Consider the following 19216-nt stretch of genomic DNA (forward strand, 5'->3'; position numbering starts at 1 on the left):
TATACCAGTCTACATACAAGGTGCGCGCTTCCGCATACAGGTATTCAGACGTTCTATAAATTGACCTACGGTTTAGCGTTCATGACGTCGAGTGCATTTATATTACTAGTTTTTTTCCCACTATTTCTTTACTCGCAAAAAAGTACTAGTGGCTTAAAACTTTACTCGCAATCAGTATTTTACACTCGCATTTTGCGAGTGTGCGAGTGTTAATTTCGAGCCCTGGATTAAAACGATAATTTACGTCTTATAATTGTTTGTACCTTTACCAGTTTCATACATATACTGTTAATTAAAACCTTCAAATAATTGATACGGTAATTCTCTCGAATTTCACCCGTTTTGCCTTATAGTTTTATATCGTCTGCGTATTCCTTCTTTGTCTATATTGCCTGCGTTTTCCAACGATATCTATATTGACTGCAACTATGTCTATATTGGCTGCGTTTTATGGCCCGATAACGCAGCCTGCAATTTGCAGGCTGCGCTAAATGCCGCGTTTTTTACTGACCCAAGATTTTAGAGATACTTTTTATATGGGCTAAATTCTTTGGAACGTCTCATCGGTCAAGGACCTTTTTTGTGGTGGAAACCAGAAAGTTTAAATTTTCATCAATTTGCGTAAAATTGCAAAATAACATTACCAACTCATTCAGTTTTAATTCAGAAGTCTATTTTTACCTCAAATATCGTCGATTTGAAGTTAGAAAGGCATACATTCTTCAGTTAAACTTCTGCTGAAAACGCAAAACAATCACTGACCTGTAGCCATGTCATGAAACTGATTTAAAAATGAACCAATCAGAAGAAGGCATTACGGTGTAACATGTAAGCGTAATTTTATTTAACATGAGCTTTTAACACCGACTTTTACCTAACTAGATCTAGTATGCTAATCTTTGTCGATTTAATAAGCATATGTTCAAAACAGATATGGTGCAGTTTCTATTCACTCTTCTAAGTTTCAACAAGTTTTTATGCATGCCTTTTTCACACCTCTGTCTGTGTTGTTTTATGTACTTACATTCTACATTACATAGGACGGTATATTGTACGATCTGCAGAGCTCCAGATAAGGATTTGTGAAATAAGTAACGGTACTGCCACTGACAGAAAGAAAAGGAGTAATGCTGAAAATCAATTAGTACCTGTACTACCATATCCTAAAAATACAGGTAGTACTGTACAACCAGTGTTCTTGGATATTGAAGGGTGTATAACTGACTTTCCAGAAACATTTGCAGCAATTATAATCAATATATTTAGCTTCTTTAACAGTTACTTTATTAGGTTTTCAATTCTGAATTATGATGAAAATACAACTACACATTAAAACTCATTGCTAATACTATTTCTTAATTTTTCTTGACAAGAAAACACAAGCCTACTAGAAAGCTAAGTAAATTAACACTTATGTCACTGTCTCATCCGTTTTCCATCGTATTTTCTAACGTTTTTAGCCACCGATGCAATCAAATCGTTTAATATCGGGGCGACAATGTCTTTTTCAGGGTGTACAGATTGAATGTCAGGATGGATTGACAACACCGTATGTAGCCATTATATGATGTTGTTTTGAACCGCTTTCAGTTTAGCCGGCCTTCTATTGCACGCAGACATATTGTTTTGACGGGTTTATGATTTACAGGAAATCACGCGACAGAAGAGACAATAATACCGGAACCCAGTCTGCAACTTTTCGGTAATTTAAATTAACGACAAGCGCCGTTAGGTTAGAGACCAACAAATCACGCCGCGATGACGCGGATGTATCGGTACGGCCATTTTTTTTCGTAATTGTGTAAAAGGGATATTAAAGTCGTAAGTGTACATCCAGTTTATAAAAATAAATGTGTAAACCTTCATGAAAAAGCCGTATTTACGGCTGTACGACCCTTATCTGGAGCTCTGGATCTGTATCAATATTATTTATGTACAGTATAAAAATAAAAGATGTAATTTATTTCAGAACTTTTTAATTGTCAATTTAGAAAAAAAAACAATGCTAAATTAATCCAGAGAAGTATAACATCGGTTTACTATGTAACGCTCTGCACCACAACAGACGAACGCAAACTTTATTTTACGCTGTTTATTCTTCCTTATTTAAACCAGATGCTTTACATCGAGGTCGTGTTATCGATTTATATCTACACAGCGAGCGAATCAAGAGATATTGAAAAATTGAATAGTGGTTGGATTTAAATTGCTCTGGCGTGCAAAATTCAAAGTGTCATTACATAATTTTTACGGAACATTATTGAAAAATGAATTATCTACACAGGTATGTAAATATTATTGCAATCCGTTGATATTAAGTGTCTTATATCAGGGCTTGAATGTTGCGCACAAAATCCTTGCGCAACAATATAGACAAAGAAGGAAAACAGTCCAACATATTTTAAATGCCAGCACGGTTGGACGCTCCAAATATTACCAATATAAAAAGTAGCTTAATATTTGAGAGTGTCAACAAGTTGGACTAAAGAGGCACTTGTTATTAAATTAGCCTCTAAACCTATAAGTTTGTGCACCTTAAACTTCAAAGGCATATCTTTCATAAAAAATCATTAGACAATAACTAAACTTAATGTATACTTTATGATTTATCGTTTGTTTAACAAATAACTAGTGCAATATGTTGGTTGTCAGATAATAATAATGGAGTTACGTACCTTTAGTTTAAACATTCATGTACATCGTAGTCTGTGTCACACAGAATTACCCTATAAGATCATGTACCGATTTTGATGACGTTATAGTGAGGCCATGTTTATAATAACCCATATATGTTTTTGTGAATATGTGTTTATTTGTATTAAATATGTTTTGTTTTAGATGAATTTTGTGAATAAACAGTATTGAACAGAATGGTTTAAACAAAACTGGTCTTCATAAAAATGAAATATGAACTGTGATAACTGTATTCAGAGGTCTAGATAACGTGTATTTGCTAATGAAAAATAGCTAAATAAAATTCTATTCACAATGGGGGCATAAAAAGCTGTCACCCTTTCTAATGACAGTCGTTTTGTGACAAAATCCCAAATGGACGCAGTGAGAACATTTATCGCAATAGGCCCAGGTCACGATCTTAACGTATGGTCTCGTGTCATCATTTGGGGGTAAAATTTTCCGCATACACACAGCATACTTTAACCCTTAAAGCGCTGGAGCTGAATTTTAAAGGCCTTTGCAAACAGTTTGGATCCAGATGAGACGCCACAGAACGTGGCGTCTCATCTGGATCCAAACTGTTTGCTATTCTGATAGTATTCTTTGAAAAAAATTCGAAGAAAATGCTAATTTTAGAAATTCAACAGACAACATTTTAGCAGATGACAAATTTCCCAGCATGCAAAGGGTTAATCTTATTGTAATGCAAAGTACACATAACAGATACAAATTTGAGACGGGCCTCCAAGGGAAATTACCCTTACAACATTTTATGATCAAAACATTGACAAATATAGTCGCGTCCGTCTGGTGAAGGAAATGTGCAGATTTTAAACATTGTTTAGGCTATTTTTATGCAGGGTTTTTAATCTGATTTTGGGGAAAGGGCCTTGCCTTTTTTAAGGGAAAAAAACCACGGGAAATGCCAGATTTTGGGTGGGGGGGAAACCACGCGAAACGCCAGATTTTTGAGAAAATAAGGAAAGTCTTTAAAGGGGCCTTTTCACAGATTTTGGCATTTTTTAACTTATTCATTAAATGCTTTATATTGATAAATGTAAACATTGGATCGTAAAAGCTCCAGTAAAAAATCAAGAATAAAACTTAAAAAAGGAAAAGAACATTGCCCTGAGCAGGTTTCAAACCAGTGACCCCTGGAGACCTGCCAGAGTCCTGAAGTAAAAACACTTTAACCTACTGAGCTATTCCGCCGAGTACACATACTTGACGTATTTTATACCTTATATAAGCAATCTTCGTAGTTTCACAAAATTTAACGACAAAAACAGAACTCTCCAAATTATTCAATCGTTTCGCGTTGCAACGCTTTATAATTTTTAGGTTTTAAAATCGTCAAAAGATGCATATAATGGCTATATTAGACCATGGTAAATGTTCAGTATTACTGTTTCCTCACAAATATCATAACTAAAACGAAAATGTGCAAATCTGAAACAACTTTTTTCAATTTTGTCAATTTACCAAAGCGTGAAAAGATCCCTTTAATAATAAATTTAACATATTTTGCTGTTTTTAAAACAAATTCAAGGCAACAGATAATTTAATTATGCAATTTGTTATATTTTCTACACTGACTGGATCAGGTTTACTTGTGTATTTAAAGTTTAAAAAAAAAAAAAAATTTAGGGGAAAAAAATGAAGTCTGAGGAAAGAATTACCTGCTGAGGGAACAAAAATCTTAGGGGAAAGGGCCGATTTTTAGCGGATCCCAAAGAAGGAAAAAAAAGCCCTGTTATGGGAACGAGGTCAGAAAAACGGACAATTTGTATCATATTTTATTTTTTTCCTCATGATTGTTGTCTTATCAGCTGTGGAAATTCTCGCATTACAAAAGTGAACAGTTTTCGGGCACGTGCGTTTCAATGTTGCTTAGTTCTAGTTTACGTCATAAGGAAGTTCACAATCTTATAAGGCTGCACAAAGTTATAGGAATAGAGGATACTATCATTAACAATGAAAGGAGTTTCAATGGAAAGACAGTTTTTGTTTTGTTGCCAGGGTTTTGCTTAGGAATCTTGTTCATGTTATATTCGAAATGCGCGACATATTTGTTTTCCCTTCAGCAGAATCACAAAACGCTTGAATTTCATTGCAAATATAATAAGCGCCTGAACAACATGGAGAATATTGTGCACACGAATAATGCTAATGCGGATGTTATCCAAATCAAGGTATAGTCTTAAACCCATATGAGACCAGATCAGACTACGCTTTGTTAAAAAGCAAAAAAGCCTTTTTTTCAGCTATTTAATCGGGCCCAAAAAAAAATGGAATAAATCTGCACGAATCTCTTCTAATCTGTAAGTTGTGCAGGGCTGAAAGAGCGAAGGGTCGCCAAGTGTGAATCCAGTGGGTTGCAAAAAGTTAAGACACAAAATGTCCAAAAATAATGCATTAAAAAAAGTTTTCATTTTCTGGACATTTTTTCTGTCAACATATAACCAATCACATTTAGATCAACAATATTCTGACTCGTAAACTATCACAAACTATAGATAAGCAAAACCCCTGTCAATATAATTGCTTATGTTAACTAATAAATCAAATTGTAATTTTGAAATGTTAAGAGGCCATTTTTGACAGTTCTAGTTTAACATTACCTGTCAAATCAATTATGCAATTTAGATGTATTTCCAAAGCCTATCCATAAATGACAAGCTTGTGGAAATGATTTTTTCACAATATTTTTGTTTTTCACGTACATTCTGAAAAACACGTTTTTCAGAAACAGAATTGCTTCAGTTTTTTGCGCCAATTATTTAAGAATCTATCACCACCTTCACGATTAAAACTGAAAGTATACTCTTCACAAAGTCTTTTTCAAACTTTCAGGTTGCGTAACGTTTCCTAGCCTGTCCGCCTAGGAAAACCTGAGGTATTGTCATAGCCAGCTTGTCGTCCTCCGTCCGCCGTAGGCGTCGTGCTAAAACCTTAACATTGGCTCTAAAATCAAAGTGTTTCCACCTACAACTTTGAAACTTCATATGTAGATGCACCTTGATGAGTTCTACACGCCACACCCAGTTTTGGGTCACTAGGTCAAAGGTCAAGGTCACTGTGACCTCTAAAAAAAAAAATCTGACAAGCTTTCGCAGCCGAGCGTTGGCACCCATTATGCAGTGCTCTTGTTTTATTTAAATTCGTTTAATGTCATATATAAATCCTAAAAACAATAAACGATTCCTATCTGTTGCCTTGTATCATAATACAATATTTTGGATGTTAAACTTCTAAATGTGATTACTGTCAAGAGTTTATTATATTCTTGCCATTAATAAGGCATTTTGTCAGAGGACTTGCATCTTGCCATGTTGTTTCAGCCCTTGGTCCCCAGATGTGCTGCTGACAAGAGATAACACATGGCCTGTAGCAGATGATTCAGATGAAGAAAGTCTAGACTTGTGGAATGTTGGTTCTAGGTAAGTAATTTTAATACAGTCAAAACAAAATGGCTTGAATTTCTGGTTGGCTTGAACTCTCCATTAAGTACCAATTTTTTATTGCTAACTTATATTCATATAAATTTCTGTCGGATGGCTCAAATTGCGAGGGCCGAATTATCGCATGGCCGTTTGCACAGTGCCGGTAACAAGATTCACATGTTCTTTTTTTTTGTTAAGCTCGAACGCGCTTTGTCTCGCATAAAGCTGTTAATCGATTAGGAACATGTGATTAAAGGCACGGCATAATGAATGTCACACCTGTTACAAATATATCAATATTCAATTTTGGTTGATTTGAGTACAATTTGTCACGGTCATACATGGCAGAATTGTTCAGGTTCTAATCTGGACATTCCATAATTTTTTGGGGGGACATATAACCTAAAAGCGGCACAGTTAAAACGATCAATCATGCGACCTTCATTGTGGTCAGTAATCAGTATATTACTAACAAAAAATTATTAATTTCTGACAATAAATGTATGAAAGAATTTCATGAACACAAATATTCTCCATTTTCCGAAAGTAGATGGCACACAATGACATTGACTTCATAAAGTTAAATGTAAGGCATGCCTCTAATTAACTCTAAATTTAGATGGATCCAACATGAACAAACTGAAAATCAGTCAAAAACAAAAGTAAATTTACTGGAATAAACATGAATGTTAATCGGTCGGCACTTAATTTGTTTGATATACAAAATCAGTGGTTTTTTAGCCTCATGTGCTTTAATACACAGAGTAACGTGTGATAGTATCTTTGGAGTTCATAAGCCATAAATTACAAAAGCAGTTGGATTTTATTTGACTACATGTACTATGCATCTATCTATAACAATAAGATACCCCTATCATACAAATACCATGGTGTGAATTCCAGATAAAATCAATAATTTGCTCATTAATCACTGAAAAGGTGTCGAAATTAATACTGGTGCACTCGAGTAGTAGAATTTATTTGTTAATAGGGGGTAGTAAAGGGATAAGCGATGGTTAATTTAAGCCAGACAGAGCTCAAGTAGCAAATTTTATTGTGATCTTATAGAACGTACATCCTTTTTGTACAAATGTCGAGATTAATTGTCTTATATCGTCGCTGTCGTTCTCAAACCTCGTAGCTCCAAAATTTTCAAAATATTTTTTTCGTCTTTTCCGAATATATTAAGTCTGGCGCGTGTTTTGTGCTATATCTCAGCTCTACGCCAATCAGAGCCCTTGAAAAAGCCACGTGACGAAATGTTGTAGAATGATTGTTGGCTTTTTCCCCGGCGATAAGTCGTAGCGACGCCATTTTACCTATAGGTACGTCGTTTCGTTTAAACAAATTTGACAAAAACGTTTTTATAAAAAAAATTATTTGCAATTACAAGGTTTCCTATCAGGACAAATTGTCGTACCTCATAAAAATGACAAAACTGTGGTGACAAAATATCGTAGCTACCATGTCTGACTCAGTATGACTTATCAGTATGACTTATGCGTCTACGGCTTATACTTTATTTTGCAGCTTCATTTCTTTGGTATTTTTACAGAATTTCAATTTCTAAAACATCGTTATAAAAAAATGGGACGGTTTTTTCTCTCTCCTGACAAGTTGGCATTTTGTAGCTACGAGGTTTGAAAACGACAGCGACGATATCAGGATGTGGAATGTTTGCACTTTGTATAAAATCTGGCGTTCTTAGCGATGTGTATTTAGTTTACATGATGGTTTTGTTTGTTAGTGATGTTTCTTACATGTACCCATAAATGTGCAACATACAAACACTCTGATATAATTTTTCACTGTACTTGTAACTGTTTTCAAATAAAAATAAATAAAAAAATAAGTATATATTAGACTCAAAATCAGAAAATAGAATGTAGTTAAGGCAGTATGAATATTCTGTAATAGAATGTAGTTAAGGCAGTATGAATATTCTGTAATAGAATGTAGTTAAGGCAGTATGAATATTCTGGAACAGGACATGCAATTCTATTGCAGATTCATGTTAGGAAAGAAAAGTGTATTACAAATCAGTTTGCTCGAATTCCGGATGCCTCAAGCGTTTGTTGTTGGTCCCAGCGAGTTTGAGCCCTTGGGTTTCCATTGTACATTATCATGATTGACTTAATATTATTGATTTTTTTTATAAAATAAACATGTCATATTGTTTTCATTTCTTGACTGGTTTAGCAATCATTGAGGTCAGTTGCTGTCTTTACTTTATTTTTAGCTTATTTTACTTGCTATATTGAGATCTGACTTTTTCTGAATATTTTTTATGCTTAGCGAAAGCCAAATTATTTCCTTAACCAAGTGGTGAAAGTCCAGCTGTTTGTGCCTTTTTAATCTTGTCTATGTAACTAATACCTAGTTGGGATTACGTCCATTTCAGATTAAGCGATGAAGCTGTGAACGTTGCATGTTCAGAGTGTAGTAGTGAAGATATGCAGGGTGAAGATGATGTATTCCCGGTTGACGTACAGTTCTCTCACTGCTTGAATTCTCTAGAATCTGACCTGAATGATTTAATTGGTGAGCACAGTAAAAGGAATGGACACAATCCTTGGCTTAGTATTTCCAATTATTAAGATATGAGCCATGCTCTGTAGAAAAGGGAGTTTAATGAATGTGCGTAAAGTGTCGTCCCAGATTAGCCTGTTCAGTCTGCACAGGCTAATCAGGAGCAACACTTTCCATCTAAACTTGATTTTTGCTAAGAAAAGACTTTCTTTAAACAAACTATTATAAAAGCGGAAAGTGTCGTCCCTGATAAGCCTGTGCAGACACAGGCTAATCAGGGATGACACTTTTAAGTACATGCATTAAACCCTATATTTCACAGAGTATGGCCAACATGATTTCTAGATGCCACAATATCACAACCCTACAAGCCCAGGCTAGTATATTTTGCACCAGGGTTTTTCTGATTTTCAGATCGATTTAGGCAGGCATGGAACATTTTCTTTGTAGTCAGTAATCATATAGGTCTTTAAAGTATTACGTTGTAGATTCAAATTAATTTTACAATAGTGGTTCCTTATATCAGATATCCAGTAAATGCTTGTATTCAGAAACAAAATAGTTTTTGAAACTACATGACTGATCAGATTGAAGCATTTGAATGTATGTAATACTGTTTCCAATTATTAATGTTGACAATTAAAATAATAATTTGATTGATAAAGCATTTAAAGTTGTGAATTGATTTTCATATTCAAATTTGAGATTTTAAATTTAGACATTTCCATTTTTGTAACACAGATTCCACTGCAATGGTTAATGTGGGTTGGACAGACTGGGACATCAGCATGACCTGTAGCAGCAACAACATTAACAACAGTAGCAGCACCTGCTCAAGTCCCACAAGTATTAACAGCAGCAGCAGTGGTGGTGGTGGTACTCTCTCCGATTGGTCCCCATCCTATATGCCTGTCCCGGAGGCGTCCCAGGCCTTCACATGTACCACTCTGGCCACCAGTTGTAAAACAAAGTCTAAATCATCAAGGCATCCAGTATGCCAGAAATGGTGAGGTTATAAATGGATGATTGCTGAAATGGTTATAATTGTGATGGCAGAAGCTATTTAAATGACGTTTCTAATGCACTACTTATATCATGCAAAGATTATTCCAATTAAAAAAAACAAACAAGGATTTATTATACTATTTTCTGATGCTGCCTATTTTAAATTTGACTATACTATTTAAAAAAATGTTAATGCATTTATGTAAACACACATTTGTCTGTGTTTCTTTCAGGAAAAACATGTCAGATAATGAAAGATTTAAACTAATTGATGAACTTTCATTAACTATCAGTCATCAACTGGAATTTAGAGAGCAAATGGAAATCATCAAAATTATAGACCCAGCTGCAAACTTGAATAAACATCGCACAGAATTTGTTATTGGTAAGTCCTTGATATCTCTGGGGATATACACTGTTTAATTATTGTTATCACCATAAAATTCTCATTGTGAGCTAACCCCATTTATTACTATAACCACATACCTATATAACAACTGATAACAGTAAGTGAAATAATTTCCATGTCTTTGTCATAACAGGGATATGATTTTTTTTTAAATAAATTGGCCGTGCTCTGTGAAAAAGGTGTTTAATGCATGTGTATGAAGTGTCGTCCCAGATTAGCCTGTGCATTCTTAATTTCTTGAAATGAAAAATATGAAATCATAAAGTGTTGTCCCTGATTAGCCTGTGCGTTCTGCATTGGCTTATCTGGGACGACACTGTAGGGTTATGCATTAAACCCCTTTTTCACAGAGCATGTCCCAAATTATTTCAGACCTGTATGCTATAGACGAAGGCAAATTGAGGAGAATTCAGGACCTCGTTAATCTGCACTGTGACCCGTCAGACCACCTTGGAGCTACCAACACTCACAATTCCAACACTCCCTGCAAGGGCTCCAAGGTAGGGGATATCAGCACTATCTTGTAACGCAAAGCTGTTTTACTCTTATTTAGATGAAAATTGTCAAAAAATGCTTAAATGGGGAAAAATAGTTATAAATGATGTTTTACTATGGAACAATCCTTTTGATGGATATGTTAGTATTTTTAGCCAAAAAACACTAATCCAAATACATTTGACCTTTCTCTGTGAAAAGGGGGTTTAATGCATATGCATAGTGTCAACCCAGATTAGCCTGTGAAGTCTGCACAGGCTTATCAGAGGTGACACTTTCCGCTTTAACTGGATGTTTGCTAAGAAGAGTCTCTCTTTAAACGAAAAAAAGCTGAAAGTGTTGTACCTTATAAGCCTGAGCTGACTGCACAGGCGAATGTGACGAAACTGTACAGAGATGCATAAAAAAACCTTTCCACAGAGCAGGGGTCATTTAGTTGAAACCTATTTATTTTAGCTGGATTACATGGAAAGCCTAAGGCTTATTTGAAACACTCTTGAGTCCGTTTCCTGGGACCATAACTAGTACTTGGTGTCTATGGGAGAAATCTAAAGAACGCTCTAACAGTGGGGATCGAACCCATGACCTCCCGATCGCTTGGCGGACACCATATCCACTACACCACTGCAACTTAAGAGGGCCATTTATATTCCCCTATGATGTATTGATCCTTGACTATTTAAAAGATCCTTTTTTGTTGAAAATAAAAAATCATTCACTGTTCAAAAGGAAAGATCCTCTACTGTTTGCAAGAGAGTGAACTTTGTTAAAAGAGAAAAGTCCTTACATGAAAGAAGGGAAAGGTCCTTAACTAATAGAAGAGAAATGTCCTTGACTGATAGAAGGGAAAGGTCCCAAAATGATGGAAGGAAAAGGTCCTGAACTGATAGAGGAGACAGTTACTTAACTAAAAAAGGTAAAGGCCCTTAACTGAGAGAAGAGAAAGGTCCTTAACTGAGAGAAGAGAAAGGTCCTTAACTGAGAGAAGAGAAAGGTCCTTAACTGAGAGAAGAGAAAGGTCCTTAACTGAAAGAGAAAGGTCCTTAACTGAAAGAGAAAGGTCCTTAACTGAAACAAGGGAAAGGTCCTTAACTGATAGAAGATAAAGGTCCTTAACTGAGAGAAGAGAAAGGCCCTTAACTGAGAGAAGAGAAAGGTCCTTAACTGAGAGAAGAGAAAGGCCCTTAACTGAGAGAAGAGAAAGGTCCTTAACTGAGAGAAGAGAAAGGTCCTTAACTGAAAGAGAAAGGTCCTTAACTGAAACAAGGGAAAGGTCCTTAACTGATAGAAGATAAAGGTCCGATAGAAGTGAGAGGTCCTTAATTGAAAGAAGGGAAAGATCCTCAACTGATACACGGGAAAGGTCCTAAACTGATTCAAGGGAGAGGTCCTTAACTGATACAAGGGAAAGGTCCTTAACTAATAGAAGGGAAAGGTCCTTAACTGATACAAGGGAAAGATCCTTAACTGATAGAAGAGAAAGGTCCTTAACTGATAGAAAGGAGAGGTCCTTAACTGATAGAAGAGAAAGGTCCATAACTGATAGAAAGGAGAGGTCCTTAATTGATAAAAGAGAAAGGTCCTTTACTGATAGAAAGGAGAGGTCCTTTACTGATAGAAGAGATGAAAAAAAAAATCAAACCATATTAAAATGATGAATAACAAACTAGATATAGAGTTCAGAAGAAGCTTTTCTAGAACATCAAAGATTTTTTTGTTTACAGTAACCAACATTTTTTGCAGTTACTTACTTATTCAGGTGCAAAGTGCAAAAACATATTTTTGGAAATACCTCGCTTTTAGGTATAGGTTGACACATTTTGGGGGTGGGGTGTTAGTACCAAATACTTGTAGACTTATATGTAGTTGCTTTGATTTGGTTATTATGAATGTCTTGGAAACAAATTTAAGTTTTAGGTGTGGTACCATTTTTTAGACAGCAAATATATTTTATGAAACGATGCTCGTTCATATTTTTGTTTATGTTAAGAATGAGAACATACAATCTTGGCATTAAAATCATATATGCCTGCTTTAAGTTGTGCAACACAAACGCTTAATAAGAACACAACACATACATGGCAGATTTTTACTTTTTCATTTGTTTACAAATGGAATAAGTGATCAAGAAGAGTAGTAAGTACAAATTTTAATTTTGTCACGTAACTTTCTTGTTAACCCTTTGCATGCTGGGAAATTTGTCGTCTGCTAAAATGTTGTCTGCTGAATTTCTAAAATTAGCATTTTCTTCGATATTTTTTCAAAGAATACTATCAAAATAGCAAACAGTTTGGATCCAGATGAGACGCCACGTTTTGTGGCGTCTCATCTGGATCCAAACTGTTTGCAAAGGCCTTTTAAATTCGGTTCCAGCACTGAAAGGGTTAATACCATAATTTTGATGTTTTGTTTCACCAGAGAAGTAAAAGTCAAGACAGACGACCGAAGGTTGCAAGACAGAGGACACAAAAGGAGTACCGACAGAAGTTGAAAGAGAGGAGAAGTGGACTCTTTGTTCAGGAAGAGCGTCTAGCAGTGTCTACAGCAATCATGGAGGAAGAGATAGACGTGTTAGGATGACACGAGTTTAAATTCTTTTTGAGCTTATATCTGCCACCTCCAAGATATTTTTGTTCAGTTTTTGACCAATCGCCAAATTTACACTTGTGTTTCTTTTATAATGTGTCCAATGTACAATTAATACATGAATTATTTTTTTTATACATTAAGTTTATGTAAACATTATATTTGTAAAAATAGGATGATATGGCATATTGCTAATCATGCCATTGCCCACAAGACTTTATGAAGTCCTGTCTTTTTGATAGTTAATTTATGATGTTGGACATTTTGCACTTGCAAAATCAATTAAATTTAATAAAGAACAAAATCGTGTACATACTGAAACATAAAAGCACAAAACTTAAAGATTTGTGCACAACAATGAATTTTGAACAGTCTGCAAAATGCATTTATGGTTTTGATCTCATATCATGTTTCCTGTTAAATATATATTTATTTAAAACTGTTGAACTATAGCTGCAAGAAATATACAGTTTTCAGAAGTAATTATATTCTAAAGGTGTTGGTTGATTCATGATTACTTGAGGCAATATTGAAATAATCCATTTTGGATGTTACTGGATGGTTTGGAATGCAACACAATATTATGTTATTATACCCCCCACAAACGAAGTTTTAGGGGGGTATACATGTATAGAAGTGAGCTTGTATGTCAGTCTTGTCGGTCGGTCGGTCCGTATTAAGTGTCCACTCTCTAATTCAAGTTGTTTTCATTCTATCTTCACAAAACTTGGTAAGATGTTGTACTCAGATGATGTCTAGGTCAAGTTCGAATATTGGTTGTGCCAGGTCCAAAACTAGGTCATGGGTTAACTTAGTGCGTTTTAAGCATTTAGCATGGTGTCCGCTCTCTAAATTAAGTAGTTTTCATCCCAGCTTCACCAAACTTGGTCAGAAGTTGCATCTAGATGATGTCTAGGCCAAGATCAAACATGGGTCATGGTGGGTAAAAACTAGGTCACAGGGTCACTTAGTGCGATTTAAACATTGAGCATGGTGTCTGCTCTCTAATTCAAGTAGTTTTCATCCAATCTTCACCAAACTTGGTCAGAAGTTGTATCTGGATAATGTCTAGGTCAAGTTTGAATATGGGTCATGCTGGTCCCAAAACTAGGTCACGGGGTCACTTAGTGCTTTTTTAGCTCATCTATTTTTAAAAAAATAATTATGAGCTATTGTCATCACCTTGGCGTCGGCGTCCGGTTAAGTTTTGCGTTTAGGTCCATTTTTCTCATAAATTTTTCTCATTTTTGGTTGTACCAAAACCTTAACATTGGCCATAACTTTTTAAATATTGAAGATAGCACCTTGATATTTCGCGTGCATGTGTATCTCTTGGAGCTGCACATTTTGAGTGTTAAATTTTCAAGGTGAACATCATCCTTCAAGGTCTAGGGTCGAAAAATCTAAGTCAAGGGAAGTAATAAGCTTTAAATGGACATAGTTATCTGACCTGCCTATGTTTATATTTTTGTTAAATAAATCAAAGCGGCGCACTAGGTGGGATTGTGTTTCTGAAAAATACATTGTGTAAAAGGTCAAGGTCATCCTTTACGGTCTACGGTAAAAAATACAGATTTAAGGGAAGTAATAAGCTTTAAAAAGGGAGAAAATTATTCAATATTGAACATAGCCACTTTATATATTTGGCATGCATGTGTATCTCATGAAGCTGCACATTTTGAGTGGTGGCAGTTCAAGGTTAAGGTCATCCTTCAAGGTAAAAAAATATATAAAAATTTCAAAGCAGCGTTCTCATGAAGCTGCACATTTGAGTGGTGGAAGTTCAAGGTCAAGGTCTCCTTTAAGGTCAAAGGTCAATTTTTTTAATTTCAAAGCGGCGTTCTCATGAAGCTGCACATTTTGAGTGGTGGAAGGTCAAGGTCATTGGTCAAGGTCATCCTTCAAGGTCAAAGGTAAAAAAATAATATTTTTAAGCGGCATTATCATGAAGCTGCACATTTTGATAGGTGGTAGTTCAAGGTCAAGGTCATCCTTCAAGGTCAAAGGTAAAAAAAATAATCAAAGCGGCGTTATCATGAAGCTGCACATTTTGAGTGGTGGAAGTTTAAGGTCAAGGTCATCCTTCAATGTCAAAAAAATAAATAAATAATTCAAAGCGGTGTTCTCATGAAGCTGCACATTTTGAGTGGTGGAAGTTCAGGGTCATCCTTCACGGTCAAGGTTATCCTTCAAGGTCAAAGGTCAAAAAAAAATCAAAGCGGCTTTCTTATGAAGCTGCTCATTTTGAGTGGTGGAAGGTCAAGGTCATTCTTCAAGGTCAAGGTCATCCTTCAAGGTAAAAAAATAAATTTCAAAACGGTGTAATCATGAAGCTGCACATTTTGAGTGGTGGAAGGTCAAGGTCATCCGTCAAGGTCATCCTTTTTTTTTTTTATTCAAAGCGGCGTTCTCATAAAGCTGCACATTTTGAGTGGTGGATTTTATTTTTTTTTTGCATTTTTGGAAGATTATGTAATAAATGACCACACGCCCACACTATACACCCCTCTCCACTCCACCCCTCCCTCCTTTGTGATTAAAATTAAGATAGGTCCCTTCACCTTTAAAAAGAAAAATAGATGAGCGGTCTGCACCCGCAAAGCGGTGCTCTTGTTAACATTTAGCATGGTGTCTGCTCTGTAATTCAAGTAGTTTTCATCCCATCTTCAGCAAACTTGGTCAAAAGTTTTATCTAGATGATCTTAAGGCCAAGTTCGAACATGGGCCATGCCAGATAAAAAACTAGGTCATGGGGTCACTAAGTGCGTTTAACACATTCAGCATGGGGCCATGTCTGCTCTCTAATTCAAATAGTTTTCATCTGATCATCACCACACTTGGTCAGAAGTTGTATCTAGATGATGTGTAGGTCAAGATTGAACATGGGCCATGCCAGGTCAAAAACAAGGTGAGTGGTCACTTAGGTCGTTTAAAACATTGAGCATGGTGTCCGCTGTTTTTTGTGAAGACAACATGCAAAATATTCTGTGTCAATGCAGCATTTGGGGGTATTCGTCTGTGACAAAGCTCTAGTTTTTCATGGATCTTTTTGTTTTTGGTATTAAAATTATTTATGGCTGTTACTTGACAAGGGATGAAGCTTCTGACAATCAAATGAATTTATATGTAAGTACCTTTGTTCATCAAAGGGTTGCTCTTCTTAGGTTATTATAACTATTTGCCATTAAAAATTGCTGTTAGTATTGTGTTAAAGATTACTGGTTTTTATAAAATCGTTGATATGTAAAGTCAATTTATTACAAAATAATTTTTGTTTAATAAGAAACCTGCTTTTTTAGTTGCAGTAATAACATTTGCACTGTCTTTACAGTTTCCCTGGATATTTTGCAGTATTACAGATACAAGTTCACAAATGTTCCTAGTTTTGTTCCAAATGTGATATATAGTTAATCCTTAAAATACTTTAATTAGTTATGTTTAAAAGATTGCATGTGATTAGCAAGCAATATTTGTTATTAAGCAATGAACCTGTCAATCCGTATGTACATCCTGAAGACTGTGTTGTCATCTGTTTTATCACCTGGGTGGATCTCCCTCAAAATTTGACAATTAAATGTGTAGTTAAGCATCCTGAGAGGAATTTTGGCTGTGACAAGTTTTGTTAGAATAATACACCTTTTTCTGTTTTTTTTTTATGTCCCCCACCACTACAGAATAATGTCAATATCTCCAAGATCAAGGTCACACTTTGAGGTCAAAGGTCAAAAATGCCCATAAATGATCTTGTCCGGGCCATAACTATGTCATTCATTGTGAGATTTTAAAATTACTTGGTACATTTGTTCACAATCATTGGACGGTACATTTGTTCACAATCATTGGACAGTGTGTCATGCAAAAGAATTACGTCAATATCCCTAAGGTCAAGGTCGCAACGACTAAAAATAGATTGAATTTGACACAAAGGGGGTAACTAGGAACAATCAGTAACAGTGCACATTTTGAATTGTCTCTCTTGATCAGACTTATTTTTTAGCTTGACTATTATATATGAAATATATATAGTGGAGCTATCCTACTCACCACGGCGTCTGCGTTAGCGTGCAAATGTTTAAGTTTTCGTACTACCCCAATTATTTTCATTGTCCCTTGACATATTGCTTTCATATTTTCATACTTGTTTACCAACATGACCCCAACCTATAAACAAGAGCAGAAAACTCTATCAAGCATTATTTCATAATTATGGCCCCTTTTCCACTTAGAATATGCAGCAAATGTTAAAGTTTGCGTATTACCCCAAATATTTTCAATGTCCCTTTACGTATTGCTTTCATATTTTGCATACTTGTTTACCATCATGACCCCAACCTATAAACAAGAGCAGACAACTCTATCAAGCATTTTGTCTTAATTATTGCCCCTTTTATACTTAAAATATGAATATTATTGATGAATCTATGTTAAAGTTTGCGTACTACCCCAAACATTTCCTATATCCTTTGACATATTGCTTTTATATTTTGCATACTTGTTAACCAACATGACCCCAACCTATAAACAAGAGCAGACATCTCTATTAAGCATTTTGTCATAATTATTGCCCCTTTTCCACTTAAAATATGCAGCAAATGTTAATGTTTGCGTACTACCCTAAATATTTTCAATGTCCCTTGACATATTGCTTTCATATTTTGCATACTTGTTTACCATTATGACCCCAACCTATAAACAAGAGCATACAACTGTATCAAGCATTTTGACAGATTTATTGCACCTTTTATACTTTGAATATGCATATTATTGATAAATCTATGTTAAACTTTGCGTACTACCCCAAATATTTCCTATATCCTTTGACATATTGCTTTTATATTTTGCATATTGTTTACCTACATGACCCCAACCTATAAACAAGAGCAGACCACTGTATCAAGCATTTTGACATAATTATGGCCCTTTTTACACTTAGATAATTTAAAATTTTGCTTAAATTGCCATAACTTCTTTATTTATGATCACATTTTATTATTACTTTGACGAAACAAAACTTACCCGAATACCAAAATGGATTCCACCCAAACAAATACCCCACGCCCCTACCCAGAATCCCTCCCCCCCCCCCAACCCCCCAATTTTTTTTTTAAAACATCTAATAAATTACCACACCCCGCATTATACCCCCCTCTCACCCCAACCTCCCCCACAATTTTTTTTTAACATAATCTAATAAATTACCCCGCCCAACATTATAACCCCCCCCCCCCGCCACCCGCACTCCACCCCCTAACCCCCCCCCCTCCCAATTTTTTATATATTTTTTCATTTTTGAAACATCGTCTAATAAATGATTAAACCCCCTCTCAACCGCCCCACCCCCCCCCCCCCCCCAAAAAAAACCCAAAACATTTTTGTTTTTCCTTTTTTTATTATTTGAAAGATCGTCTAATAAATTATTGAATATGAACAATTTCCCCACGATAGCTTACGTTATACTGTCAAGCATTCAAATAGTTAAGCGCGCTGTCCTCTGACAGCTCTTGTTTCAAATTGAAATCAAGGTCAACAAGACTAAAATAGATGGAATTTGACACAAGTGGGGTAACTAGGAACATTCAGAAACAATGCACTTTTTGAATTGTCTCCTTTTATTAGACTTTTTTTGTCCCTTTTCTTTAAGATGATCCACTTTTACTTCTGTTTAATGTAATTTATGTGCTAACAATTGTATGGTGCTGTATGAAAACTTCATACATACATAATGTGCTACCTGTCAATTCAATAAGCTATCTTTTTAAATGCAGCTATAGTCATAAAAAATATAATTGTGCGAAAATAAATTAATAAAATATAATTTAATTCACTCGCAGAGTTGTTTTCTGAAGTGAAAGTTACTAACTGAAATTAATGCTTTCACGTGTATTTTATTTAAACTCTCCTGTTTACAAGTAACATATGACATTTACTATAATGGCATAGTTACAAAGTTTCTTGATTATAGGTGTCAAAGAAATTCATATTGTATAGGCAGATGATCATTTGTTGGAAACTGTACCTTACAGATTATCTAACCTGGTACATGTTAGTCTACAGACAAAGAGCTCAACTGGCG

The 19216-nt window shown here is 35.3% G+C and overlaps 2 protein-coding genes across 4 annotated transcripts in view; one reads left to right on the forward strand and one right to left on the reverse strand.

Moving 5' to 3' along the window:
* The window catches only part of LOC127872130 (ankyrin-3-like), an 80877-nt gene extending 76799 nt beyond the window's left edge, over positions 1-4078 (reverse strand). The window contains exon 1 of the mRNA XM_052415468.1: positions 3917-4078. The gene's annotated coding sequence lies outside the window, so the exon portion shown is untranslated. The remainder of the gene's footprint in view (positions 1-3916) is intronic.
* LOC127872391 (protein FAM199X-like) overlaps positions 1-17206 on the forward strand; it is a 31874-nt gene extending 14668 nt beyond the window's left edge. For all 3 annotated transcript variants that reach the window (XM_052415731.1, XM_052415723.1, XM_052415736.1), the window contains exons 2-7: positions 6018-6116; positions 8521-8660; positions 9390-9654; positions 9887-10038; positions 10435-10562; positions 12976-17206. In XM_052415731.1, the coding sequence (XP_052271691.1) occupies positions 6018-6116; positions 8521-8660; positions 9390-9654; positions 9887-10038; positions 10435-10562; positions 12976-13137 (946 nt within the window). In that variant the 3' untranslated portion in view covers positions 13138-17206. The remainder of the gene's footprint in view (positions 1-6017; positions 6117-8520; positions 8661-9389; positions 9655-9886; positions 10039-10434; positions 10563-12975) is intronic.
* Positions 17207-19216: the final 2010 nt, after the last annotated feature.

This window comes from Dreissena polymorpha, chromosome 1 (genome assembly GCF_020536995.1).
Source record: "Dreissena polymorpha isolate Duluth1 chromosome 1, UMN_Dpol_1.0, whole genome shotgun sequence".
Taxonomy (NCBI): Eukaryota; Metazoa; Mollusca; class Bivalvia; order Myida; family Dreissenidae; genus Dreissena; species Dreissena polymorpha.